The sequence below is a fragment of the Sus scrofa genome, chromosome 9 (genome assembly GCF_054392235.1).
Source record: "Sus scrofa isolate SSC_HxYL_T2T_F1_AM1 chromosome 9, Sscrofa_HxYL_maternal_Yorkshire_Landrace_v2.0, whole genome shotgun sequence".
Taxonomy (NCBI): Eukaryota; Metazoa; Chordata; class Mammalia; order Artiodactyla; family Suidae; genus Sus; species Sus scrofa.
In genome coordinates, this window is record NC_139391.1 from 137,328,457 (window position 1) to 137,356,306 (window position 27,850).

At 43.1% G+C, this 27,850-nt stretch overlaps 1 protein-coding gene across 50 annotated transcripts in view; it reads right to left on the minus strand.

The window, feature by feature from the left end:
* Positions 1–27,850, minus strand: part of HHAT (hedgehog acyltransferase) — a 322,109-nt gene that overhangs the window by 204,622 nt on the left and 89,637 nt on the right. For all 50 annotated transcript variants that reach the window (XR_014816614.1, XR_014816608.1, XR_014816611.1 and 47 more), the window contains one exon: positions 27,294–27,465. Coding sequence is in view for 40 of the 50 variants with exons in the window: in XM_084978138.1 (XP_084834264.1) it covers positions 27,294–27,465 (172 nt within the window). In the remaining 10 variants the exon portion in view is untranslated. The remainder of the gene's footprint in view (positions 1–27,293; positions 27,466–27,850) is intronic.

Sequence of the window (27,850 nt, forward strand, 5' to 3'; positions counted from 1 at the left end):
GCCCTATTCACAATAGCCAGGACATGGAAACAATCCAAATGTCCATCGACAGATGATTGGATTCGGAAGATGTGGTATATATACACAATGGAATACTACTCAGCCATCAAAAAGGACGACATAATGCCATTTGCAGCAACATGGATGGAACTAGAGAATCTCATCCTGAGTGAAATGAGCCAGAAAGACAAACACAAATACCATATGATATCACTTATAACTGGAATCTAATATCCAGCACAAATGAACATCTCCTCAGAAAAGAAAATCATGGACTTGGAGAAGAGACTTGTGGTTGCCTGATGGGAGGGGGAGGGAGTGGGAGGGATCGGGAGCTTGGGCTTATCAGACACAACCTAGAATAGATTTACAAGGAGATTCCGCTGAATAGCATTGAGAACTATGTCTAGATACTCATGTTGCAACAGAAGAAAGGGTGGGGGAAAAACTGTAATTGCAATGTATACATGTAAGGATAACCTGACCCCCTTGCTGTACAGTGGGAAAATAAAATAAAAAAAAAAGAAAGAAGATGTGGTACATATATACAATGGAGTACTACTCAGCCATAAAAAAGAACAAAATGCCATTTGCACCAGCATGGATGGAACTGATTCTCATACTAAGAGAAGTTAGAAAGAGACAAATACCATATGATATTACTTATATGTGGAATCTAAAATACGGCACAAATGAACCTGTCTACAGAGCATGGCCTTCTGATTTTAGTCAAAACACAATGCAAAGCCATCACAAGACTACGGAAAAGTGTCCCTTTTCGAAGAAGTCTCAGCATTCTAGAACAGGTTTTATACCCCAGAATTCCAAAGTCTCGGCCAGCTCACTATTCCTAGTGCACAAAGATTCAAGTCTTTGATAAATTTACAATGCTTTCCATAAGTAGGTGAGAGGTATTTGAAAAACTCAGAGTGCAAAGGTGAGACGACGACTCCCACCCCAGGAACCAAAGCCATCCTGACCCACTGTGTCTATGCTTATCTGCTTGATTGGTTGGCTTTTTTGGTTGGTTTCTGTTTTGAAACCTGGAAGAAACGTATCCCTGACTTATTTGATTTTTTGTTGTTGTTCTGACAAGATCAAAACCATGCTTCTCTGGAGCAGTTCCTCAGCATATATTATCTGAGAGGCTGTCTGCTGCGCTGTAGTCCTCAGTTTGGCTCACATAAAACTCTTTTCTACTCATATTATAGATCGTTCATTGATTATTTTTGTTAACAGTCCTACCTATGAAAACCTGTATTTATAAGTGGTGGATTCCTAACCCCAACATTCAGGGAAACTGAGCTCCAGGAAGCCCAGGTAGGCTCCTGGGAGGCACTGGCTGTCTTTTCCAGAAACGCTGGGAGAAACTGCCGGACTTCTGGCCTCGCCCACCCTGGCAGCAGCATCTCTCCCCCTCAGGCCCCAGGCCAGCCTGCTTTCTCACAGTTCGCTGCTCACACGCAGCCTGACAGCTGCTCTCCCCCCAATGCAAGGAAAACCCGTACCTATCCTGGAACGAGGAGATGCTCAAAAACACCCCAAGACGGGAACAGGGAGAGAGAACTGGGCAGGGGGGTGGAAGGAGTAGAGAAGGGGAGGGAGGGTATGTGCCAACTAAACAGAAATTCCCTGTACAAAAAAAATCACTGCCCTCCGCGCCCACTCTTAGCCACTGCCCACAGTGGGAAAGAACAATGGCCCAATCTTTCTAGAGGCTGGTTTGGCAAGAGGAGCCAAAGCCTCTGACCCAGGAAACCACCCTCAGGACGTCAGCAGGGATGAGTTAAAAAGGCTTATGCAAATACGCCATCGTTGAAGCTTTGCTTATAACAGGGCAAGATTTTAAACAACGATCAGCAACAGAGAAGCGGGCAACCAAATTACAGTCAAGTCACAGGAAGGAACACGAAAAAAATGAGTAAAAATCATACTCTGAGAGAACAGCCTCCAAAAGAAGATTTCATCACGTAAGGAAATATCCAGACTACGTTGAGCTTGAGAAGTAGGTTGGAAAGAAAACAGGAAGAGGAGCGAATCTTTGCAAATAATCTGGACAAAGAACAAAAAACAGGCGGGGGAGGTGGAGGGCAAGTGGGAGACGTTGGCAGTTTTAACTCTGCCCCGCCAGTACCCTCGCTGGTAAGCATGTGACTGGTAAAAACTCATTTCGGCAACAGTTTGGCATCAAGGAGGGTGCAGAGAAAGATGATCAAAAAAGTGAGCAAGGTCTCTTTCCACACAGTCCTGTGGGCCTGCTGCCCTGTGAAACAACCCCCAGGCCCCCCACCTGCAGAGGGCGCAGCAGGCTTCAGATTGCCCAGTAACCGCCCATGAGGGGGTACCTGGGTGGCAACCCTTAGATTCTCAGGTCATTCAACAACAAGCTGCTATGTCTAAAATCAACCCTGCACTCGCAAAACCTGACCACACTCCTGTGCCTGGTCCTCCTTCCCGGCCACCCGGCTGCATCGATGGTTTGCTTCTTACCCCTTTCACAGGAGGACGCCCACACCAGCCCAGACTGGCAACACTCACATACCTGGTGATTCCCCGGAGCCAAAGGAGAGGGAGTAAAGGCCACAGAAAGAACAGGGGCCTGGAAGTAGACACACTTGGTTCCCGTCTAGGTTGGCCGCCCATCAACCGTGACCTTGGAAAGGTCACCACGCCTCTCTGAGCCTCCATTTCCTAATCTGCAGAATAAGTACTGACGATAGGTGAGGTCTACTGTGGCTCTAAAAGGTCAACGTCTCCCAGATGTTTCACCTCCAAAGAAATCCCCGCACCATGGGGAGAGGATGGCTCCTGGAGCCCAGGGGGTCTTCTCAAACCCTTCCACCTGTCAGGAACTCTCACTGTACACGTCTGGACCCTGCGCACACGGTCAAGGTGCCTCCTCTAGGGGCCTCCCGGAGAAGCCACTCTTTATAACACCTTTTACAAACATGCATTTACGTGATCATGCAGAAGCACCACTTCCATCTGCTCTCTATTCAGCTCGTGTTCGCATGTAGAGGAATCCATCATCCCAGTTTGTCCAGGGCTGCAAAGTTTCCCAGGATGAGACTTTCAGGGCCAAACCCAGGACAGACCCTGGCAACCCAGACCAGTCCGTCACTCCATCTTTCAACATATTCTCTGTCTGCTTTGCCTCCCCTAAAACGCCCTCTACAAAATACTTTGGAGCAAAAGATAACATTTTTTTTTTTGACCTGTACACACACTGCTGCTCCAAACAACACCATCTTCTGGTCACCAACAATGGGTTCCTTGGGTTGCCGCAAGGACACTTCAGTCCTTAGTTAAGAGTGTCTTCGTTCATTATGTCCCATGAGGTGCTCTGAGTTTGGCAGGATTTGTTGTAATCAATAAGACACACATGCACACACAAATTTTTGTAAGTATTCAACAAGAGCCAGATGAATAAGAAAAACCCCTATTTTAGCATTGAACCATCACTGTACACTATTTCACTGCATCATCGATGCTTTAAAGAAGAAACTGCAAAACAAAGAAAGCCAACAGCTGAGAACAACAAGAGTCAACAAAAGAATCCATTTGCTCACTTGTTGATCCTTTTGACAGACATGCAGGGAGCACTTATTCTATGCCAGGGAAACAATGATGAGAGGCACGGCCACATGGAGGTTACAATGCACGTCTGCTGATCACTAACGGATATTAAGGCATTTAGCCAAAGGGCTCCATTCTGGCTACCTATAATAAAAGTTAACACGTTAACTATTTCACATTTAAGATCAAAGAAAAATAGGAGTATTCCCAGAATATCCACCTGCTCGTCTCTTCCAAACCACTGCATATTCTTAGATGATAGCCGTTGCGTCTTTTTTGTAACCCTTCAGAGGACCTATCAAAATTTATGAAATTAACCTGAAATTTTCAAAGAGCCAAAGAACAAAGGGTAAGAATGTCTGAGAACAGAAGACAGAAAGGAAGCTGTGATAATCAACAGTACCCATTCACCCCCTGCAATCAGCCAGAATTCAGAAGCCGTGGAGAGACTGAGAGTTCACCCCCGATCTCAGATGCACAGAAATCTTACAACAGGGAGCAAAAGGAGGAGACGTGTCCTGCACTCAACTTGCAGAAACTGTCCACCTACTCAAGATGACATAGGCAACGAATGGCCAGTTTAATCTCAGGCGTGTCTTTGGAAACCAACACATACACACATGCACTGCAGCAGCTGCAGAGAAGCTGAGAGGGAGTGGTCGCTTTCAATCATCATCAGCCGCTCACAAGAGTGTTGGGAGGACATACTTAGTTGCAAGAATGTCTGGGTCGACAGCCCCAATAAACGTGGATAAGAGAGGATGGCACCTCACGGGCCACCGCCTGAGGCAGGACCCCACCCCCCTCCCTCCCCCCAAGCCCCACAATCAACCCTCCAGCAATGCCAGTGGACTCCACCTCATGAACGTCCCCACTTTGCTCTTATACTCATCACCAGAGATCTTGAAAGTTCCCATCACCTCCCGCCTGCCTGCCTTGACTTCCGTCTGGCTTTCCACCAACACACACACACACACACACACACACACACACACACACACACGCGTACGTATCACGGAGGCTTCTAACCATGCTGAGCTTCTTTCCTTTCCCCTTCTTCCTTTTCCTGCCCTTCGATGTCTCATCTTTAGACTTTTGGATGTGCTGGTCCCTCTGCCTAGAGCATCCTTCCTCCGTCCTCCCTTCTTCATCCACCTGTTAACTGCTTAACTCCAAACAGTCCTTCAGGTTTCCTCTTAGACATCACTTCTCCAAGAAGGCTTCCAGACGCCTCCAGACTGAGCTCTGTGTTTCTCTACGCACCCACACACCTTGGACTCCCACTGTCACGGGACCTATCGCCCTGCATTGTTACTGGTTTGTGTTTTCCCTTTTTTTTTTTTAAAAAACCAACTTTTTAAAGCAGACATTACACAAGGGCAGAGGCTGACCTTGCCTTTCTCACCTTCAAAGCCTTGTTCTCTAACCAAAGAGGGTATGAATCACTGAGCACAGGCAATGAATGGCCAGTTTAATCTCAGGCATGTCTTTAGTAACCAACACATACACACACGCACTGCAGCAGCTAGAGTGCAGTTCTTTAACTGTTGGTCTCTTTGCCACACGGCTCCACCTCCTGGCCAGATTCCCTGACCCAAGGTGGGTTTTGACCTGCTTTCTGTCTGTCTCCCAAGGAAGAACCAACCAGAAGACCAAGGCACTGACAGGCACCACCTTGAGAGGAGGCGGTGTTATATGAATGACCCCAAACTGGCCTCTACGTTGTCTTATTTCTTCACATCAGTCTGAGACCCATTAGTTCAAAACCCCACTTGTGCCAAACTCAAATTGTTATACATCCAATTATTTAAAACACAGCCTATATAAGCAGACTTTTTGGCCACCTAGAGCCTGCCTGCTTTGCAAACCCTGTGAAACTCTGCCCAATACCTACGACCCATAAATAAGACAAACCTCCGGGGCTTCACAGGCCCCACACCACTGCCGCCCTTCACAGCCCTCTGACTCAGAGACTCTTAGCCACGCCGCTGTCACCTACACTCCCCTCCTGAGTCCACTCTCCCTGGGGAGTTCCCCTGCCCTCCTCCCCTTCTAAGTGGGGACCATACAATGTAGGCAACCGCCCAAAACATCACCCAAACAAGGCTTGTGTGTTATTGCCACTGTGTCTTTCCATGGAATCCCTTGAGTTCCTTACAGGCAGCTATCTGGGGAAGTCTGCATATTTATAATTTCAATGTAGTCCCAGTTTGATAAGTTTTCATCTGCTTTATAACCCTAGCTTTTAATTCAATAGCTAGTTCATCCATATTCCTCCTAAAAGGAGGAATACCTAATTTTTTTTTTTGTGTGTGTGTGTCTTTTCCTAGGGCCGCATTCATGGCATATGGAGTTTCCCAGGCTAGGGGTCGAATGGGAGCTGCAGCTGCTGGCCTGCACCACAGCCACAGCAATGCAGGATCCGAGCCACATCTGCAACCTACACCACAGCTCACAGCAACACCAGATCCTTAACCCACTGAGTAAGGCCAGGGATCGAACCCGCAACCTCAGAGTTCCTAGGCGGATTCATTGACCACTGCGCCATGATGGGAACTCCACATACCTGCTCTTCAGCATCGGAGTTCTACTGCAGCAACTCAGGACAATCTCCTACTCTGAGGACCCAGTTTACCCACCTCAAATCTTACTGGACTTCCCAGCTCTAGCCTCTATTCTCCTGTCTTAGTCATTAGTTTGGGACTGGCTTTATTAGTCCAATCCATTCTTCTAGCCCACACTCCTGGCAAACAGCCCTGGAAACTCTACCTTTATCCATGGCTACTGTAAGGTCTTACGCTCTGTGAAATTTCTAGTTTCCATCCCTAAGAGTCCAACTGTCATAATTTTTGCAAAAGAACTTACACTAACGTGGCTGGAGACAGAATCAAGGGTAATGAGCACAAGAGCAAACGGTATTTATGTTCTTGTCCATGGGTCTACAGAAAAGGAAAGAGATTTGTGAGTGTGATAGGATCTTGTGCCTTGATTTTTTTTTTAAGTCATTTGTTATGTCACTGAGTAAGCCTGAGACCCTACTAAGAAATGCTGGAAGGAAATAATTCATCATGCATGCTTCTGAAGGCCAAGTACATTTTCTTAGTGAATTGAGTTTTAACTATCCCAAAATATCCAGAAGTGAGGCTCCGCTTCCCACAAATCAGATAGTGCAGTGGATAAGAAATGTTAACACATCTAATTTAATAGTTTTTCCCTTACAGATATTAGCCCAGGGTTAGGGATTAACCACCTGGGAGTCTTGTCTAGGGAGAATGACGGAGAATCTCAAGAGAATGGGTGTCACAGGAGCGGGGATAATTAAGCAGGCCAGGATAACCACAAAGGCTAGAAGTGAGACTGGTCTCAGAGGACCTAGTCCAGGGGCCTGTTGATTTGAGTGGTTCGATCTGCCTCTCCTCTGGCTGCATAATAAATTTCTGCCTAAAAAGGTGCTCTCATCTTTGCATCTTGCTCTGGCTTCAGAGGCATCAACAGCCGACAAAGATGTGCATAGAAGTGTTTGCTGTCGCTGCGGGAAAATTCTCAGCTGGTGTCTCTGGTGCCTATCAAAAGATGACAGCTCCCAGCCAAAGCCTGACCATGAACACCTGGCCTCCATTTTTCAGGAGGCACTCGCTTCCCTTTTCGCAAAAGTCTGGGACCAAGACGCAAAGTGCAGCCCAAAGCAAAGGGGGCACCACAAAGAAATAGCCTCAGAAAGTGCCCAGTAGAAAGCCCCAGGTAGGCACCAGCTCAGGTGGCACCACAGAGCAGATGTTCTCAGGACACAGAAAAGATCCAGAACCTAGGGAACACGTCCTCAGCTTCTCAAAGGTCTGCTTGTAACAGGTAACCAGGGCAAGCACACCAGTAGGAGGCATTCAAACTGTCCATATGTACACATTCATACAAATACAATACACACGCACATACACCCCAAGTTATGAGAAAACAACGGGTGCTACTCTGTGGATAAGTCCGGACAGGGAGTGGTGAATGAGCAAAAAGTACATAAATGGGAATGAGGATTTGGAAAAACGAGAAAGGGAAGTCATAAACAGACAGGCTCTTAGTTCACAGAAAATCAACAGTTCTCCCATTTTAGTTACTGGACAGAACTGTGTATCCCAGTGATGCCAGATGACTTAACTAAAGGTTAGGGGTTTCTGATGTAAGGGACAACACTGGCCCTGTTTTTCTTCAGTTACGGCATTTTCCAAGAAAATCCACTCATTTATATTTATAGTTGCAAAAGCACAAAGAATTCCTCATTTCTCACAGTGACATCTTGCAATTAACCCCACATGGCTGCTTTTAAACATCTCGGTTTCTTGGCACATGCACAGCCATGCTCTGTAGATTTGTCCCACTTGTCATCTGCCTGTTCAACAGACATTTATGTGCCAGATACTCTGCTTGGCATGGTGGACACTGACACTCACCTATCCATCATCCAGTTGCCCCTTCTTCCTGATAGAATCTTGACTTTGCTCAAATAGCAATGAACCCTCTTAAAAATAATCACCTTCCCAGGATGCTTTGAGCCTAGAAGTGGCCATGACCCATACTGTCCCATAGAATTGTAATAAGCAATTTTCTATTCCACTGGGCTTCTGAGGAAACTATTGTTTTTCCTATAAAACAGAAAGAATGATTTCTTTAACCTTTTTCTCTTCCGACTTTTTCCTTCCTATAATGCCTAAGTGAAGCCATGTTGAGACCACAAGCTACCGAGAGCTGGAAGGAGCCTGGGTCACTGGTAACTTCCTAGAGCTGACATGCTCATTTTTCCACCTCTCATTCTGTGGGAAAAACAAATGCCTACGTGATTATACTGCTGGAGTCAGGCTTCTGTGATGTGCAGCCTAGCTGGGCTCTGACAGTCAGCAAAAAAGAAACTCTGTGAGTTCCCCACTATGGAGCAATGGGATTGATGGTGTGTCTGCACCGACAGGGACATAGGTTCAATCCCCAGCCCAGCACAGTGGGTTAAGATCCCGCAATGCTGCAGCCGTGGTGTAGGTCACAACATGGACCTGGGAACTTCCATATGCCGCATGCCAGCCAAAAAAGCAAAAAGAAAAAAAAAAGAAACTCTGATCCTACCTTTGAGAACATTGCTCTACAAAATAAAGGGTCAAGGGTCACCAGTCATTTATTAACTTGAAGTGCAGAGACCAGCAAAACAAAGGAGAAAATAGGAACTTGGAAAGAGGAGCAACGGAAAGAAAAGGAACCCCCTTCCCTTCAAACACATATGTGACATCGTCAGTGATATAAGATCCATGAAAACAGAAGGCTACGAAAGACCAGCATTTGAAGAACAAAAAAGAGCTCATGAAAATTCAATTTTTTTAAATATATTTAAAAGACAGGTTAGAGGAGAAATTTGGGGGAAAAAAAAAAAAAAGCCCAGAAAACACACCATAAAAATCAAAAAGATAAAAAAGAAAAGAAAAAGCATTAGAAAATTAGAAACCCTGTCCAGAAGGTCCCAGAAATGAATAAAAGGCATCAAAGAGACAGAACTAAAAAATTTAAATTAAAATATAGAGTTAAGGAAATCATTAGCAAAGTAAATCAAGACTACAGTCAGAATTAAAGAAAATCAGTTTTGTTTTGTTTTGTTTTTTTGGTTTTTTTTTGAAAGGGCCTCTATCCCATTCAATGGGTGAAAATAGTCCCAAACAAGGACATATCATTATGAAATTTTAGAATATTCTAGACAAAGAGAAGACCTTAAAAGCGTCTAGAAAGAAGGCTCAAAAATCAAATTTCATGCACAAGATCAAGAAAACGAATGACATTAGACTCGATACAGCACCATAAGCCAGAAGATAAGAGAGCCATGTTATCAAAAATCTGGCAAGGAAAAATGATTTCGAACTCTGAATTCTATACCTCGCCACCTTAGAGAGGATGAAGAGAGCAGAATAAAAGCCTTTCAGACATGAACAATACCAAAAATTAACATCCCTTGAATCCTTTTTCAGAAAGTCACTGGGAGATATAGTTTGTCAAAATGGGGAAGTAACTCAAAGAACACATGTATTCCAGGAAGCAAGGCTTCAACACACAAAAGGAATCCCCAGGATAATGAAGAAAGGAATTTCTCTGGACAACAGTTATGCAGCAGGTCTGGAAATCCACCCGTCCAGATGAAGACAGGACAGAAGGCTCCAGAAAAGACTTAAAGATAGAAGTGACATAATTCCAAATCTCTGTGAGCACATTCAAAAGGAGATGTACATGGCTGGGGGAGAACGTGGGAGTGACTTAATAAGGACTATGTAGAAAAGCAAAAAATATATATATATATTATCAACTTCAGGGAACCTGAAAAATTATCCAAAGAAAAATAATGGTGGTAAATACCTAAGTACCTGACTCAGACTGGCATGGAATAAAAGCACGCCAATTCTGATCTAACTAACCTGATTTGAAAATAACTATATTAGGCAGATGGGAAGATAAGTTTGCATTTGTAGAGTGGGGGTGGGGTATAAACTTTTATCATCTTTTAGAGTGAAAATGTAAGCAAGAGCTTTGTGCTGTTGTGCTGGGGGGGGGGGGAGAAAGTGATAGGATGGTGACAAGGAATGAGTGACCAAATGTGTCACAAATGACACAGTGCACATTTATAAGGACTTCTGGCTGCCTGGCATCCACACTCCCACGTTCAGGGAACTCCTCATCCTACGAGCCTTTGTCATTGGTGAAACCTTCCTCCTACTGTAAAAGCGGATGCCAGACAGTTGCTTTCCAGACTCCCTCGCACTTTACCTAGGTGCTGCCAATCAGGCAGGGGCACTCCAGCAGCACTACCATTAACAGCGGCACCCAGTGGCCCGCGCTGGTATTGACAGCATGCGCCACAGAGACCAGGGCCAGCTGTGTCTGGTAAGGGTGGTGGCACCTGCACAGAATCAGTTCTGTGGCATAATTTGGGGTTTGATTCCTGGCTGCATGCCCTGAATTCAGTTCTCCAGCTCTCCCTGTGATCCTGTGAACTGCCCATTTTCTTGTAATGTAACTGATTTTCTGCATTCATCATCCAAAGTTGGTTTTTGCTACATCCAGGGAAGAAACTGACCAGTTAAGACACTGACTGACTGAGAACCTGATACGAGGCATCACACTCTTGGGGGAAGCTGGGAAATCTTGACTTGCTTATCTGGATGCTTTAGGGCTTAAGGAATAAACAGTGAGGTTCTGGAAGCTCCAGCACAATGCTGAAACTGTTAATCATATCATAATTGTGTGTGGTCACCTGGAAAGAAAGAGCCGCTAGGGGCAAAGCTCTGAGTGACCCAGCAGACACGTCCACAGTTCACTGCAGCGGCGGATACCATGAGAGACCGCTCAGATCTTCCTCCAGGAATGAAGGGCTTATTATCTCAGCTGCTGGGGGTGTGACCAGCAGAAGGTCTCAGCAGGAATGCCTCTCCCAAGAAAGCCACCTCATCCAAGGTCACAGCCCTTTCTGAGGCAGCCAACATCCAGTGACTCATGGACATGTGGGTATTAAGACTTGTCCCCTCACTTCACTGAGGACAACTCTGAAGAATCAGCTAAAGCTTCCATTAAGACTGTATCGTCCTGCTGTACAGCACAGGGAGCTATATCCAGTCTCCCAGGATAGAACATGATGGAGGATACGTATACATATATACACATGTATGTATAAGTGTGTGTGTGTGTATATGACTGGTCACTGCTGTACAGCAGAAATTGACACACTGTAAATCAACTCTACTTTAAAAGATTTTAAAAAAAAAAAAGACTGCATCAAATTCTGCCTCTGCCCCATCCTACTTCCTTCCCTTTGCTTCCATAGGCATTAACCCCAAGAGAACCCCTAATAAGCACCTGCAAATTAGCCTCCCTGGGGCACCCATATTACAACTAATAATAGCGTGGTGTCCTTTAATTTCAGGAAACATAGTGTGGGCTGTTGGCTTCCAACTGCCAGGGGAGCTTTAACAGAAGAGTTAAGAGGAGAATAACAGGCTCGAGTTCCCAAAGTCTCAGCTCCAGCAATGGACTGAAATCCAGGGACTTTCTGTTACTCTGCTTTAAAAAAAAAAAAAAAAAAAAGTTGGATTCTTAGATTTATCAAATGACTGCAGTAACTGGAGTCCCAGCCTTGCACATTAATGTGAAAGTTAGGCACCAATCTCCAAAAGACGGGACTCCTAAGAACTACAGTGGGGATTACTGAGTACATCCTGAACCCCCAAGCCTCAAGGAAGGCACCCCTTGCCAGCAGAAGCAGCCCCTCTCTCCCTGTGAGGTAAAGCTGACCTGGCCTTGACTGAAGGCTTCTCTAATGAAGTCACCAGAGGGAATTTCCACGTGAGGGAAGCCCATCTTCCTCGCTCCTTCTGCTTTTCCGGCTCTTTACCAATGAGGGTGGACCCAGCCTGCTCCGGGGGCCTATTTCAAGACTTTCACCCCAAAAGAATGGCAAGATTTTGTTTCTTTATATTGACAAAAATCTGACCAATGTGTGTGTGGAAATGGATTCTAGATGGAGGAGGAAAGAACAAATGCTCACTGGGTGGAATTACCGATACGGGCGCGCTTACCAGCATTTCAGGATTCCGTATGCCGGGGGGGTAGCCGGGAATGGGGCTAACTGAGCGTTTAGACCCCCTGCCACCACAACTGCCCGTACTTATGGGACTGAGATGCCAGAAAGTCTTCAGGCAACCATAAAGGAAGTACGAGCATCATTTCAGGAGACAAGAATGTTCGGTAGACTTATCATGTGTGACCTGTTAACTCACCGTCTGTGTTCCCAAGAGAGCCCTTGACCAAGACTTTGAGATCTTCATGAGCGAGGGAGCACAAGCATCTCGGAAGTGGGCAGCCAAGGCCATTCTCTGTGAGCTGGGGATGCTGCTTGCGGACCATCAGATTCCACATTTCGATGCAGAGACAACGTTAAGAGATAAAGACAAAACAGCAGCGTTTACCCCCAAGGCAAAGTGGGCACAATTACTACTGTTAGGCATGTGCCCAGCTTGGTAATCACAATGCTCGGACCCACAGGCACATTTGGTGAAGCATAACTGGCCATAAGGACCCTGGGTTTTGGGGGGGTTTGTTTGTTTTTGCTTTTTAGGGCTGTATCCATGGCAAGTGGAGATTCCCAGGCTAGGGGTCGAATCCGAGCTGGAGCCACTGGCCTGCACCACAGTCACAGCAATGCCAGATCCCAGCCGCACCTGTGACCTGCAGCACAGCTCAGGGCAACGCTGGATCCTTAACCCACTGAGCGAGGCCAGGGATTGAACCTTCGTCCTCATGGATGCTAGCCAGATTCATTTTCACTTGAGTCACGACAGGAACTCCAAGGACCTTGGACTTTCAATAAATGGGGACTCTCACCCTCCCTTTAGACAAACTGCTTCACGTACTGAACATCTCTGTGTCCGTTTATAGGTGTGAAGCTGTTACCTGCTCTTAGGGTTACTGTGAAGATTCTGTCTGTTGCGAAACACGAAGGTCTTCAGGAGTATCTGGCAGAGAACAAGGGCTCGAGCTACCGCTATTCCTATTATCCCCACCACTGTCTTCACTGTATGCAGAGCTGGGGGAAAAAGGTCAAGTCTTAGTGACCAGAGATGTGCCCTGAGCCACCGTGACATTTATAGCTCTTCAACCGAATCCAAGACCTGAGTCAAGTCACAGATCCCTTGAATGAAGTGGGAGGAAGTTGCTATAAGGGAAAAAGATTCTACAACCATAGCACAAATACACACTATAACTCATGTCTCCTTTCTAGCATTCCCTAAAGAGATGAGGTCATTTACCAGGGTAACTGTGTTCCCAGAGAAAGTAAAATAACCAGAATCGGGGCCACGGGGGGAGTCACTGAACTCGGTCTCTCAGCTAACAGTGATATGTATGAACCCCAAATGCTCTTCTGGTCCATGAATCAGAGTAGGTACAAATGCGGGCAAGTGGCAAAAGGGACTTTGGGCCTGAGTTTGTTTGCCAGTACTCCAAGTGGACCCCAAATCCACCTGCCGTTATCCTCTGAGTTACTGAGGAAAGAACTGGAAGAATCCCTATCCTTGCTCCCAGGTCTATGAACTAAAGTCTATCATTAGCCAGTGAAGATACAGGCCCTGCTTTCATTACAATGTTGGTCTTTCCTAAAGTTGTTCTCCCAGTAAGATGTGTCTATGGTGATGTTAGAATAGCCCCCCCCCAGGGGTAAAGGTAGCCCCATGGGGGTGGGCACTACCCTGACAAGGGCACCAACCAGAGCCCCTGGAGCTCTGTCCACTCTTTGCTCAGGTGGCAGATTATAGCAACTCTGCTATAGGCCGCGTCGGAAATTGAAGGAGAAGGGAAAAGAAATCAACAGCTCCCTGAGAAGGGATAAAGGAAACGGGAAGAAAATTTTATTTTGACGTCTCTAGGAGAGCCTTAAAGGGAAGGAAAGAAAAACACAGGTCACCCGTTGCCATGGAGTTCCCAAAGGCCTCCTAACTACAAGGCGCAGCACCTGAGCCCTGATAACCCAGCCAATCAGGGTTTTTCCATCCCACCAGGAGAAGATGTGATACCTTCCGCAGAGTCTGTGAATACCTTCGTTGGAGTAACCCAAACAAACGAATCCTATAGTAAACCACCTCTGCTTACATCCTGCTTTCTGCTCACTTTGCAGTCATTGCTTTTTTAAACTGAAGTATAGTTGATTCACAGTATTATATTTCTTTCAGGTATACAACACGGTGATTCAATAATTTCTTAGATTATACTCCAATTAAGGTTATTATAAAGTGAAGGCTACATTCTCCTGCGCTCGTGCAGTATGTCTGCGGCTTATTTATTTTAGACTTAGTCGTCTGTATCTCTTGATTCCCTGCCCTCTCTTGCCCCTCCCCTCTTCCCTCGCCCAACTAGTGGCCACTGGTTTGTTCGTTGTATCTGGGAGTCTGCTTCTGTTTGCTTATACGCATTCATTTCAGATTCCATAAATAAGTGACAAGAAAGAGAGTTTTTCTCTTTCTCTGTCTGACTTACTGCACTAAGCATAATACCCTCTAGGTCCATCCATGTTGTTGCAAATGACAAAACTACATTTGTTTAGAGCAAATATTCTACTGGGATACATGTATACATACATATATATATACACACACACACACACACAGGATATACAAATATTATAATATACATACATATATAACATACAGTAGAATATTAGCCATAAACATATAAATATGCATATATAAAGAACATCTTTATTCATTCATCAGTTGATGGAATTTAGATTGCTTCTCTATCTTGGCTATTGTACATGGTGTTGCTTAGGAATTAGCGTTTTCGGTTTCTTAAGATACACACGCAGGAGTGGGATTGCTGGATCACATGGTAACACCATGTCTAGTTTTAAGGAACGTCCACACTCTTCATAGTGGCTACACCAACTCACATTCCCACCAACAGTGTACAAGGGTTCCCTTTTCTCCACATCCACCCCAATATTTGCTCTTTGTAGGCTTTTTGATGATAACCATTCTGACTGGTGTGAGGTCATGTCTCATCATAGTTTTGATTTGCATTTCTCTGATGATCAGTTATTTTGAGTATGTGCTACTGGCCATCTGTACATCTTCTTAGGAAAAATAATGTCTATTCAGGCCTTCTGCCCATCTTTTTAAACAAGTTGTTTCTGATATTGAGGTGTAGGAGATGCTTACATATTTTTTACATTAATTCCTTATCAGTCACATCATTTGCAAATACTTTCTCCCATTTAATAGATGGTTTTGTCAATTTGATATAAAAAAGCTTTTAAATTTAATTAGATCCCAATTGCTTATTTTAGCTTTTGTTTCTTTTGCCTTAGGAGACAGATCCAAAAAATTTTTTTGCTATTATTCACATCAAAGAGTCTTCCACCTATGTTTTCTTCTAGTAGCCTTATGGTTTTTGGTCTGACATTTAGGTCTTTAATTCACTTTGAATTTATTTTTTATATATGGTATGAGAAAATGGTCCAATTTCATTCTTTTACATGTAGCTGTACTGTTTTCCCATCACCACTATTGAAGAGAGAGTCTTTTCACATTGTATATTCTTGCCTCATTTGTCATAGATTAATTGACAATAAGTATGCAGGTTTATTTCTGTGCTCTCTATTCTGTTCCATTGATCTATTTGTCTGTTTTGGTGCCAGTACCATTCTGTTTTAATTACTGTAGCTCTGTAGTTAATTCAGGAAGCATGATAGTTTCAGCTCTGTACTTTTTTCCCAAGATTGCTTTGGCAATTCAGGGTCTTTGTGTCATTCTAAATACATTTTAGGATTATTTGTTCTAGTCCTGTGAAAAATATCATGGATATCTTGACAGGAGTTGCAATAAATCTGTAGATTGCTTTGGGTGACTTGGGCATTTTAAAAATATTATCTTTTCTAGGAGTTCCCATTGTGGCACAGTGGAAACAATCCAATTAGTAACCAGGAGGTTGCAGGTTCAATCCCTGGCCTCACTCAGTGGGTAAAGGATCCAGAGTTGCTGTGAGCTGTGGTAAAGGGCACAGACATGGCTCAGGTCCTGTGTTGCTGCAGCTGTGGCATAGGCTGGCTTCAACCCCTAGGGTGGGAACCTCCATATGCTGCAGGTGCAGCCCTAAAAAAAGAAAAAAAAGTAAAATTATCTTTTCTAATCCATAAAAATGGGATATCTTTCCATTCATTTGGAAACCAATTGTTTCTATTCCTTTCCTACCCCACTCCATATAGACTTTCCTTAAAGCCTTGGTTGTACAAGAGTCCTTCTGCCAGTCTACAGTTAGTGTTCAGTGAGACGTGCTCCACGTGTAGGTGTTTTGTTGTTTTCGGGGGGAGGCGAGCTCCGTGTCCTCCTACCCGCCATCATCACTTCAACCTGTAGCCATCACTTTCTGGATGACTTCCTTCAGGCCCCTCATGAACAATCTTGGATTGATCACTGGCTTGAATGTCTAGTCACTCACATTCACTGGGCAGAGTCCTTATAAAGTGTCTTTTCTTCACCTGAACATGTACATGAGGTATTCATTGCGCACCTTTGCAGTGCACTGTTCTTCAGTGAGCACCGAGGGAGACAGACACCAAAGGTAACGGCGTAATTCCCTCTCTAAATCAGCTTGCACTCTACGGAGTCAGCTCTGAGCAAGGTGGAACATTACTCCGTCCTGGGATCCTTGGAAATGAAAGCCCAGTTGTATATCTTCTTGCATAGGAGACAGAGAGGCATCTTTTACTGTCTGTGCTGATGCCTCGCACTGAACTGCAACTTTGGGATGGAAAAAAAAAAAGGCCATCACAGAAGAACAGAGAACCCTTCCACCAAAAAAATTAAAGTGACAATTAAAAAATAAAAACACCTCTTTACTATCTCAGAAGGAAATCAGAAACTGAAGACCAGGGCTGAAGTACCTTTGTAAGCCTAATATTCCGTGATGTTTATTTTCTTTCCCTCTCTGAACATCCCAAAAGGGATTAGCCCCCAAACCCTAAAGCTGAAGAAATCCTGTGCACTGGCAAGAAAGGGGACGCTTGTCATGCTCTACTCCAATGCCATGGCAGCCTGGAGGAAGGGAAACCCCGAGAAGCGAGGGCAGGTCTGCCGCAAGGAAGCAAGAAGCAGGCCAGACTCAACGGGCTGTGCCACTGCAAGGCCATCTGAGCTTCTTTGACAAGGGGACATGAGGCATTATCGTTTAATACAATTAAAGCAGCATATTAGTTACTGTCTCTATTTTCTCACTTCTTTATTATTCTACAGCCTTTGTTTATACTCTTTAAAAATGACCAAGTCAACAGTGAAAAAAGTCAACCGTGGCCAAAGTCAACAATGACTTGCAAAATAAAACAGACTCCCTTCAGGGCCTTCTTGCTTGGCCTCTCTCCAACTTCTGATAAATCAAGCCTTCCTTTCTTCTTGAAACCTTCATAAAACCATTTGCTCTATACTTCGTTTATTAATTTCCTTCTCATTTGTTGCTGGCTCTTCCTTTTCTGCCTGCCTGTTAGATGTTGGCATTCCCTCAAGTTCCATACTTGGCGCTCCTTTATTCTCATGCTCCACATTTTTCTAGGAAATCTCTTCGCTCCCATGGACTTGACTTATCCCATACACTCAACGGCTTTCGAATGTCTGTCTCCATCCCCAGTTTCTCCTCTGAGCTCCAGGTCCCATCTAACTGTAGCAGAGAGGTCTCCACCTGGATATTCCATTTTAAATACAACTTGCCAAAAACTGGGCTCCTTATTCTTCCCTAAAACTTGTTACTAGTCTTCCTATATTCCCTGCTCTTGGTGAAAGGACATGTCAGACATCACCTAAACTCTAAAATTGAAAATTCCTTAGATCCTTCCCTCTCTCATCCTCCCTGTCTCATCGATGAGCAAATCCCACTGACTGTACCTCGCTCTCTCTCATTGGTCCATTTTTCTCCAACCTCCTTGCTTCATCCAAGTCCTCATCACCTTGATCCTGATTTTCTTTAATCGTCCATCATGTAAAACACTGCCTGGCTCTGTAGTCCTTGTTGAATGAAAGAGATGGATCATTTTCTAACAGGTTTTCCTATTTCCAGTTTTACTCCACTGTGATGCATATTCTTCACTGCAAGCAGAATGTTTCTAAACCCCAAATCTAATCCTGTTTCCTCTCTGCTTATAAGCTTTCTGGTTTTCACTCTTTGGGTATTTAAAATACCCAAAGTACGTAAATACATCCATGGAACCCTATCGCCTAAAAGGTAGAACAAATTCTCCCCAGCACCATCTACAAGCTCTCCAAAATAAAACCCCTTCATGCATTTCTGACAGAATCTCTCACTGTATCTTCAACTCTTCATCTGTCTCTACTTACAGCTTACTTTCCCTGAGTATACCAGAGTAACCCATACCAAGCAGGATCTTTGTTTGCTGCAGCCACAACCTTTCCCCCTCAACCCTGTCCATCTGTTCTTAACAGGAACTGCCTTCAGGACAAACTATTTTACCAGACCCTAATCTATTGGGATTTTATCAGATCCTAACAAACCTGGAAGAAGGCAAACACCCAACTCTAGTCTGCTCTTGTCTTCCACGTGAACAGAAGAAAAATACTCAACTACTCAACTCTAGTACCCCCATACACACACACACACACACACACACACGTCATTCTATACTAAATAAAAGGGTTGGGAAAAAAACAGACACATTTGTGCAGTTCATATCACAGGGGCATAGGCTCACTGAAAGACTGAGACACAATCATAAAACTAAAGAACACTTTCCTTCTCCCAACATCTTATACTGAAGTTCCTTTTACCCAGACACCATGTCCATTTTTCAAGAAAAAAATTACAAGGTATATACTAAAAGTCAAAAAAAAAAAAAAAGACCCACAGAGAAAGCAGCAGACCCAGATATGGCAGGAATATAGAAATTATCAAATTGGGAATCTAAAACAACTATAGTTAATATAGTAAGAGGTTTTGTTTTTTTTTTTTTTCTTTTTACAGCTGCACCTGTGGCATATGAAAGTTCCCAGGCTAGGAGTCGAATCAGAGCTGTGGCCTCCAGCCAAAGCCACAACCACCAGCAACACCAGATCAGGTCCGAGCCACATCTGCAACCTACACTGTAGCTTGCAGCAATGCCAGATCCTTAACCCACTGAGCAAGGGCAGGCATTGAACCCACATCCTCATAGATACTAGTCAAGTTCTTAACCTTCTGAGTCACAAAGAGAACTCCTATACTAAGAGTTTTAACAGAAAAAACAGACAACATGCAAGAACAGATGGATAATGTAGGTAGAGATAAGGAAATTCTAAGAATCAAAAAGAAATGCTAGAGCTCAAAACTGCAATGTAAGAGAAATAAAGAATGCTTATCAGTAGACCGCATACAGCCAAGGAAAGAATCTCGGAGCTTGAGAATCTGTCAATAAAAACTTCTAAACTTGAAAAGCAAACAGAAAGAAAAAGACCAAAGGGGAAAAAATACAGAATGGTGTACCCAAGAACTGTGGGACAACTACAAAATGTGTGACATACAGGTAATGAGATGACCAGAAGGAAAAGGGTAGAAGCAATCTTTGATTCAGTAATGACTAAGAATTCCCAAAATTAATGTCAGACATCAAACCAAAAATCCAGGAGCTCAGAGAATCCCAAGTAGGATAAATGCCCTCAAAATATACCCATGTATATCTATTCAAACTGCAGAAAATCAAAGATAAAGAAAAAAATTGAAAGAAGCAGTGGGGGTGAGGGTAGGAAATACCTAATATATAGAGAAATAACGATAAGAAATACTTGTAACTTCTCCTAGAAACCATGCAAGCAAGAAGAGAATAGAGGAAAATGTTTAAAGTGTTGACGGGGAAAAAAACACTAAAATTCTGTATCCTATGAAATTATCCTTCAAAAGTGAATGAGAAATAGACTTCCTCAGACAAGCGAAAATGGTGGAATTTGTTTCCAGTACACTTTACCCGTAAGAAATGGTAAAAGAAGTTCTTCAGAGAGAAGGAAAATGATATTGGTCGAGAGTTCCTTTCATGGCTCAATGGTTAACGAATCCAACTAGAAACCATGAGGTGGCAGGTTCAATCCCTGGCCTCACTCAGTGGGTTAAGGATCCGGTGTTGCCGTGAGCTGTGGTGTAGGTCACAGAGACGGCTCGGATCTGGCATTGCTGTGGCTCTGGCGTAGGCTGGCGGCTACAGCTCTGATTGGACCCCTAGCCTGGGAACTTCCATATGCCGAGGGTGCAGCCCTAAAAAAATAAATAAATACATAAAATAAAATAAAATAAATAGGTCACTTCTCCAAAAAAGTCATAATAAATCTTAATATGTTTATGCATAACAACAGAAGGACAAAATTCGTGAGGCAAAAACTGATAGAAAAGCAAAGAGAAATAGATGAATTCACTATAGTAATTGGAGATTTCAACATCCCTCTATCAGAAATGGGGAGATCCGGCAGCCATCAGATCAGTAAAGACGTGGTTGTACTTAGCAGTGTGCCATCACTCAGCTGAATATAACTGACATCTCCAGACGATTTTATCTAACAACAGAATACGCATCCTTCTCAAACTCACAGGGAACACTCACCAAGATAGACTACATTCTGGCCATAAAACATATGTCAATAAATTTAAGAGAACAGAAAACTGCTCTCGGACAAAATGGAACTAAATTAGAAAATGACCATAAACAGCCAAGAAATCTCAAAATACTTAGAGATCAAACAAAACACTTCTAAACAACACATCAATGAAAGGAGACATCTTCAGAAAATTAAAACACACTTTGTATTAATAACAATAAAAATACGACATCAAAATGTGTGGAATGCAGCAAAAGCAGAGCTTGAAGAGAAATTGATAACATTGAATGCACATATTAGAAAAGAAGAAATACCTAAAATCAATAATCTAAGCTTCCACCTTAGGAAACTAGAAAGAAGAGCAAATTAAATCCAAAGCAAGCAGAATAATAAAAATTACTGCAGAAGTCTAATTTAAAATATGAAACCAATCTTTTAAATAATCAACAAAACAAAAATCTGGTTCTTTGAAAAGATCAGTAAAATAAGTAAGTCTCTAGCCGGATTAACCAAGGGAAAAAAAAAAAGAAAGAAAGAAAGAAAACAGTGCTAATACCAGAGTGAAAGAGGGGAGTGCAGTACAGAGCCCATGGACAAACTTAAGCCCACAAATTCAATACCTTAGATGAAATGGACAAATTCCTTGAAAGATACAATTTGTCAACTCACACAAGAAGAAACAGACAATATGAACAGGATAATACCTATTAAAGAAATGGAATCAATACTTGATAAACTTCCAAAACAGAAAATACTCCAGTAAGTAATTATGCCAATATTCTATCATCCCTTTCAGAAGAAAGAGGGAATACTTCCTAACTCATTCTATGATGCCGGCATTATCCTAATACCAAAATCAGACAAAAGCAGTACAAGAAAACCACAGACCAATCTCTCTCATGAACAAAGATGCAAAACCCTCAACAAAATATTAGCAAATCAAATCCATCAATGTATAAAAACAATTATACACCATGAAAAATGAGACCTATGTAAAAGGCTGGTCAAATACCTGAAACTCAGTGACGGACTCTATCCCATCAACGAGCTAGAGAAGAAAGAAAACACGTAACATCAATAAATACAAGAAAGAGGCATTTGTCAAAATCTAACACCCATTCATGATAAAACCTCCCAGCAAACTAAGAATAGAAAGGAACTTCCTCAGCTTGATAAAAAGCATCTACATAAAACCTGCAGCTACGATGATACTTAATGGTGAGAAAACAGATTTCCAGTTTCAGACCAAATAAAAAACATCACACTTAGTGGTGAGAATCAAGGAAAAGGCAAAGATTTCCCCTCTCACCACTCCTTTTCAATATCATACTGGAAGTCCTAGCTTACACAATAAAAGAAGAAAATGAAATAAAAAGCATATACTTTGGGAAGGAAGAAATTACTTTTGTTTGCAGATGAAATGACTGTCTATGTAGAAAATCCTAAAAGAACCAAAAACAACAACAAAAAAAATCTCCTGGGACTAAGAAGAAATTTTATCAAGGTTGCACAAAACAAGATTAATATATTAAAGTCAACTGCTTTCCTATTTACCAACAATAAACAAGTGGAATTTGAAACCAAAAACACAATACCATTTACAGTTAGCACCCCCCAAAGAATGTAGGTATAACAAAATATGAACAAGTTATATATGAGGAAAACTATAAAAGTGTGATGAAAGAAATCAAAGAATCACTAAATAAATGAAGAGATAGGAGTTCCCGTTGTGGCTCAGAGATAACCAACCCAACTCATATCCATGAGGATGCACGTTCAGTCCCTGGCCCCGTTCAGTGGGTTAAGGATCTGACATTGCCGTGAGCTGTGGAGGAGGCTTGGATCTGGCACTGCTGTGGCTGTGGTGTAGGCCAGCAGCTGCAGCTCTGATTCGACCCCTAGCCTGGGAACTTCCATATGCCGCAGGTACGGCCATAAATTAATTAATTAATTTATTTATCAAGAGATAGCCATGCTCATGTATAGAAAGACTTAAGGTATCAATTCTTCCACACTTCCTCTATAGGTTCAATGTAGTCCAGATCAAAATCCTAGCAAGTTATTTCGTGGATATTGAAAAACTGATTCTAAAGTTTATATGAAGAGGTAAAAGACCCAGAATAACCAACACGACATTGGAAAAGAAGAAAAAGTCAGAGGACTGCCTCTTATCTGACTTCAAGACTTACTTTAAAGCTGCATTAATCCAGACAGTGTGATCCTGGTGAAAGAATAAATTAAAAGATCGAAGGAACAGAATAGAGAGCCCCAAATAGGCTCATAAATACAAATACAGCCAACTGATCTTTGACAGAGAAGCAAAGGTAATATAATGGAGCAAAGACTGTCTTTTTAACAAATGGTGATGAAAGAAATTCAGGTCTGTGGATACAGACCTGACATCCTTCACGAAAATTAACTCATAAGAGATCATGGACTGAAACATGTAATACACAAGTATAAAACTCTTATAACACGGGAGAAAACCTAGGTGACCTGGGGCGTGGGGGTGACTTTTTAGATACAACAACTAAGGCACAATCCATGAAAGAAATCTTTGATAAGCTGAACTACATTAAAATTAAAACCTTTTGTTTTTGTTAAGGAAACTGCCATCTGCGAGTATGAAAAGTCACAGACTGGGAGAAAATATTTGCAAAAGACAATTAGATAAACGACACATCTTAAACATACAAAGAACCATTGAAATTCAGCAATAAAAAAAATGAACAATCCAATTAAAAAATGGGCAGAGACCTGCAGAGGCAGCTCACCAAAGAAGACATATAGAAAGCAAATAAGCAGATAAAAAGACGTTGCACATGATATGTTACTGGGGAATTGCAAATTAAAACAGCAATGAGACATTACTACACAGCTGTTAGAATAGCCAAAATCCAAAACACTGACAACACCAAATACTGGCAAGTCTGTGGAGCAACAGGCACTCATTCACTGCTGATTAAGAGGCAAAATGATACATTTTGCACTATCACTTGGGGGCGGGGGGAGAGCCAGTTTGAGAAAGCCAGTTTGGCAATTTCTTATGAAAATAAACATACTCTTACTATATAATCTAGCAATTGCACTCCTTGGTATTTATTCAAAGATGCTGAAAACTTATGTCTACATAAAATCCTGCACATGGATGTCTGCAGCAAATTTATTCACAATTGGGAAATTTAGAGCCAACTGAGATGTACTTCAGTAGGCAAATGGATACATAAATCAACTGTGGTTCATCCAGACAATGCAGTATTATTCAGCCCTAAAAGCAAGTGAGCGATCAAGCCATAAAAAGACATGGAGGAACCTTAAATGCACATCATTAAGGGAAAGAGGTCAATCTGAAAAAGCTACCTACTGTATGAGTCCAACTATAAAACATTCTGGAAACGGTAAAACTATGGAGGTGGTAAAAAGATGGTTGCCAGGGATTAAAGGGGAGAGAAGCATGAAGGGAAAACAGAGGATTTTTTAGTTTTTTCACTGAAACGACTCTGTATGATATTACAGTGGTGGATACACGTCATTACACATTTGTCAAAACCCACAGACCATGCAACACTGAACAAATCCTAATGTAAATGACACACTCTGGGTGATAAAGATGGGTCACTGTGGGTTCATCGGTTGTAACAAATGTCCCACTGTGGTGGGCATGGTGATGGGGGGAGGCTGTGTATGTGTGGGTCAGGGGATCTCTGTAGCTTGCTCTCAATTTTGTTACAAACCTAAAATGGCTCTTGTGATGGAACCTGATCCAGGGTAAGATGAGAAAAAGAATGTATGTACACACACACACACACACACACACACACACACACAACTGGGTCACTTCGCTGTACAGCACAAAATTGACAGAACACTGTAAACCAATTATAATAAAAAAAAAGACAAAAAATAAAAACAAAATAGCCCTAAAAATAAATTTAATCATTTAGAAAAAGAATGTACAAACAGGGAATGATAAACCCCCAAGTCAGGTTATCATCATGGAAGGAAGAAAGAAGGCGATGGGGATTGTGGGTACAAACAAGGGGCTCCAGGATTCTGGTTCCTTCTTAAGCTTTGTGGTTGGTACCCAAATGGTTCATGGGTGAATTTTCTAAGTCAGGAATTTAGCACCCTTAGTGCTGACCTTAGGAGAAATAGCTGAGATAACAGCTTTTCCCCACTATTCAAGCCCCACTTTGATTTTGCTTTCCAGTTTTCATAGTTAAAAATCGCCCGAACTGATACCATCTCTTAATGTGGATGCAGGATCATTGTGATATGCTTTAGCATAAGCCATCACTGCACCCTATTTTGTTTGTCTAAGTGTATCATTAAAGCCTTAGGTTATGAGTTACCCTCACCTACTAAAAAAGATTTTGTTCAGGAAGAAGAGACTGTCATTAAAACCGCTCGGCATTTTTCCAATCCTAAAAGGCATCTTCCTTGAAAAAATTCTGATTGAGCATAAGCGATAACAAGGGCAATCAAGATTTTTTTTTAAATCTATAAATCACCAAACAGATAAGGAGTCAGGCTATTACTCTTGCCCTCGGCAGGGAGCAGCTTAATCTGGCCGGAAGATCACACATTTCCCACTGGAGCTACAGGCTGGAGGTCAGAGCGCAGGGCTGACTTCAGCTTCCCAGGAGCTCTTGAAAGGCGCGCAAACAAGGAAATGAGGTTTTATGTAGAAAAGGGACATGTTCCCTGCTGTTTGGGCCAGAGGAATAAAGAACCATGACTCCGCAGAAAAGTCCTGGACTGGCAGAGACTGTGTCCTGCTCAGGACACAAGACCTCCAGCCCGCTTATTTGCAGATATAAAGAAACGGGGAGACAAGAAAAAGGAGCCAGTAGAGGGGCCAACATAAGCTCACACCGTTAATTCCATCTGCCAGCATTTGAGGAGGAAAGCCCTTCACTCGCATGGTTTCGTTTAACCCTCAAAATAACCCTGCAAAAGTGAGTCTGCTTACTTGACAGGTGAAGACACAGAGAGTTGTAGCAAGCTGCCAAAGGTTGCCCAGGAGCCTCTAACCTTTGTTCAAACCTTTGTCTATGGACCAGAGGTTCTTATCTTTGTCTGTGAAGGGTGAAGGGATAAAGAAGATACAGACAGATACGGATATAGAGATAGGAGATAGATAAAGATACACACACACATATATACATACACACAACAGAATACTCTTGAGCCATAAAAAGAATGAAATAATGACACTGCAGCCACATGGGTAGACCTAGGGATTATATGAAGTAAACCAGACAAAAACAAGTATCATATGGTATCACTTATATGTGGAATCTAAAAATATGATTCAAATGAACTTATCTACCAAACAGAAACAGACCCACAGACACAGAAAACAACCCTGTGGTTCCCCAAGGAGAAAGGCGGAGGGATGCATTAGGAGTCTGGGATTATGTACCTGAATCACTTTGCGGCACAACTGACACTAACATAACATTGTTTATAATAGTATCAACTATACTTCAATTAAAAAAAAAAACCAGGAGTTCCCATTGTGGCTCAGTGGTAACAAATCTAACTAGTACCCATGAGGACCAGGGTTTGATCCCCTGCCTCACTCAGTGGGTTAAGAATCCAGCACTGTGGAGTTCCTGTTGCGGCGCAGCAGAAACGAATCTGACTGGGAACCATGAGGTTGTGGGTCCGATCCCGGGCCCTGCTCAGTGGGTTAAGGATCCGGCATTGCCGTGAGCTGTGGTGTAGGTCACAGATGCGGCTCGGATCCTGAGTTGCTATGGCTGTGGTGTAGGCCAGCAGCTGCAGCTCGGATTCCGTCCCTAGCGCAGGAACTTCCACATGCCCCCCCCCCCCCGAGGCCCTAAAAAGCAAATATATAAATGTAATTTTAAGTTGTGCTACAAATGACACTTAACCACAACTCAACACTACTCTATTCCATGGTGTCAAGAGTCACTGCCAGTTATCAAATCCCCCTCAAGGGTAAATCCTCAGGTAATTCTCAAATTAGATAAACCATAAGGATCTACTGCATATCAGGGCACTGTATTCAATATTTTGTAATAAACTCTAAGGGGAAAGAATCTGAGCGAGAATATATAAATATAAAAATAACCGGATCACTTTGCTGTACACCTGAAACTAACATAACACTGTCAATCAACTACATTTCAATTAAAAAAAAAAAAACCCTCTATCTATCTGACTCAAAAGCTCACGCTCTGCTTTGTATCATGCACAAAAGCAAGGGCTGCTGCGGAACTTGCTCTGCGTTACCTCTTGGCAGGGACTCAAAGGGCGCACCCAGTGTCAATTGCCCTGTCCTGTCAGGTGCTCTGCTGACACAGCAGGAAGATGCAGACCCAGCAGAGCTTGGTAAGATTCTCCTATGAAGAGGAATTGCTACCATCCTCGGCTCCCAGACCACCGAGCCTGGCCCTCCCCTCCATCGGCCACCCCAGGCATGTGTCATCTCAGCCCCAGGGAGGAGCAAGGATACAAAAAGGAGGGTCTGCTCAACGCAGCCACACCCCTGGCTGCTCCCGGTCCAGCCTGGCTCTGACGCCACCTTGTGATGCTTGCTCCACTGCCAGTGATTCCCACACTCACCCAAGGTCCAGCAGGAGACGGCGCTCAGGAGGGGGGCGCTGCTGCAGATGGCATGCATGTACATGAGATGAACCATCAGCTCCACCAGCCACCAGTAGAAGAGGAGGCGGCCCAGCCCCCGGACAAGGATGGAAAAGCTGGCCTTCAGCGAGCCCTGCTCCCGCGGCTGCATCTAAAGTGGAAGCAAAAGAAGTCATTCGATAGCACCTCCATTGTTAAAACTTTTCAGAGTCCCCTAGACAGCATTTTTATAAACCTTTGGTACTGCCGTACCTCCAGACAGAGGGTTGGTTTGGTGGGAACACTCAATGTTCTTGGGTTAAAAGAAAAAAAAATCATGTCTGACAAATACCATGTGATACCGCTTATACGTGGAATCAAAAAAAAAAAAAAACCAATACGAATGAACTTATTTACAAAACAGAGATTCACAGACATAGGAAATACACTTATGGTTACAAAGGGGAATAGGGGAGGGGTAAATTAGGAGTTTGGGATTAACAGATATGCAAATACATAGATATATATAGAGAGAGAGAACCAACCAATGACCTACT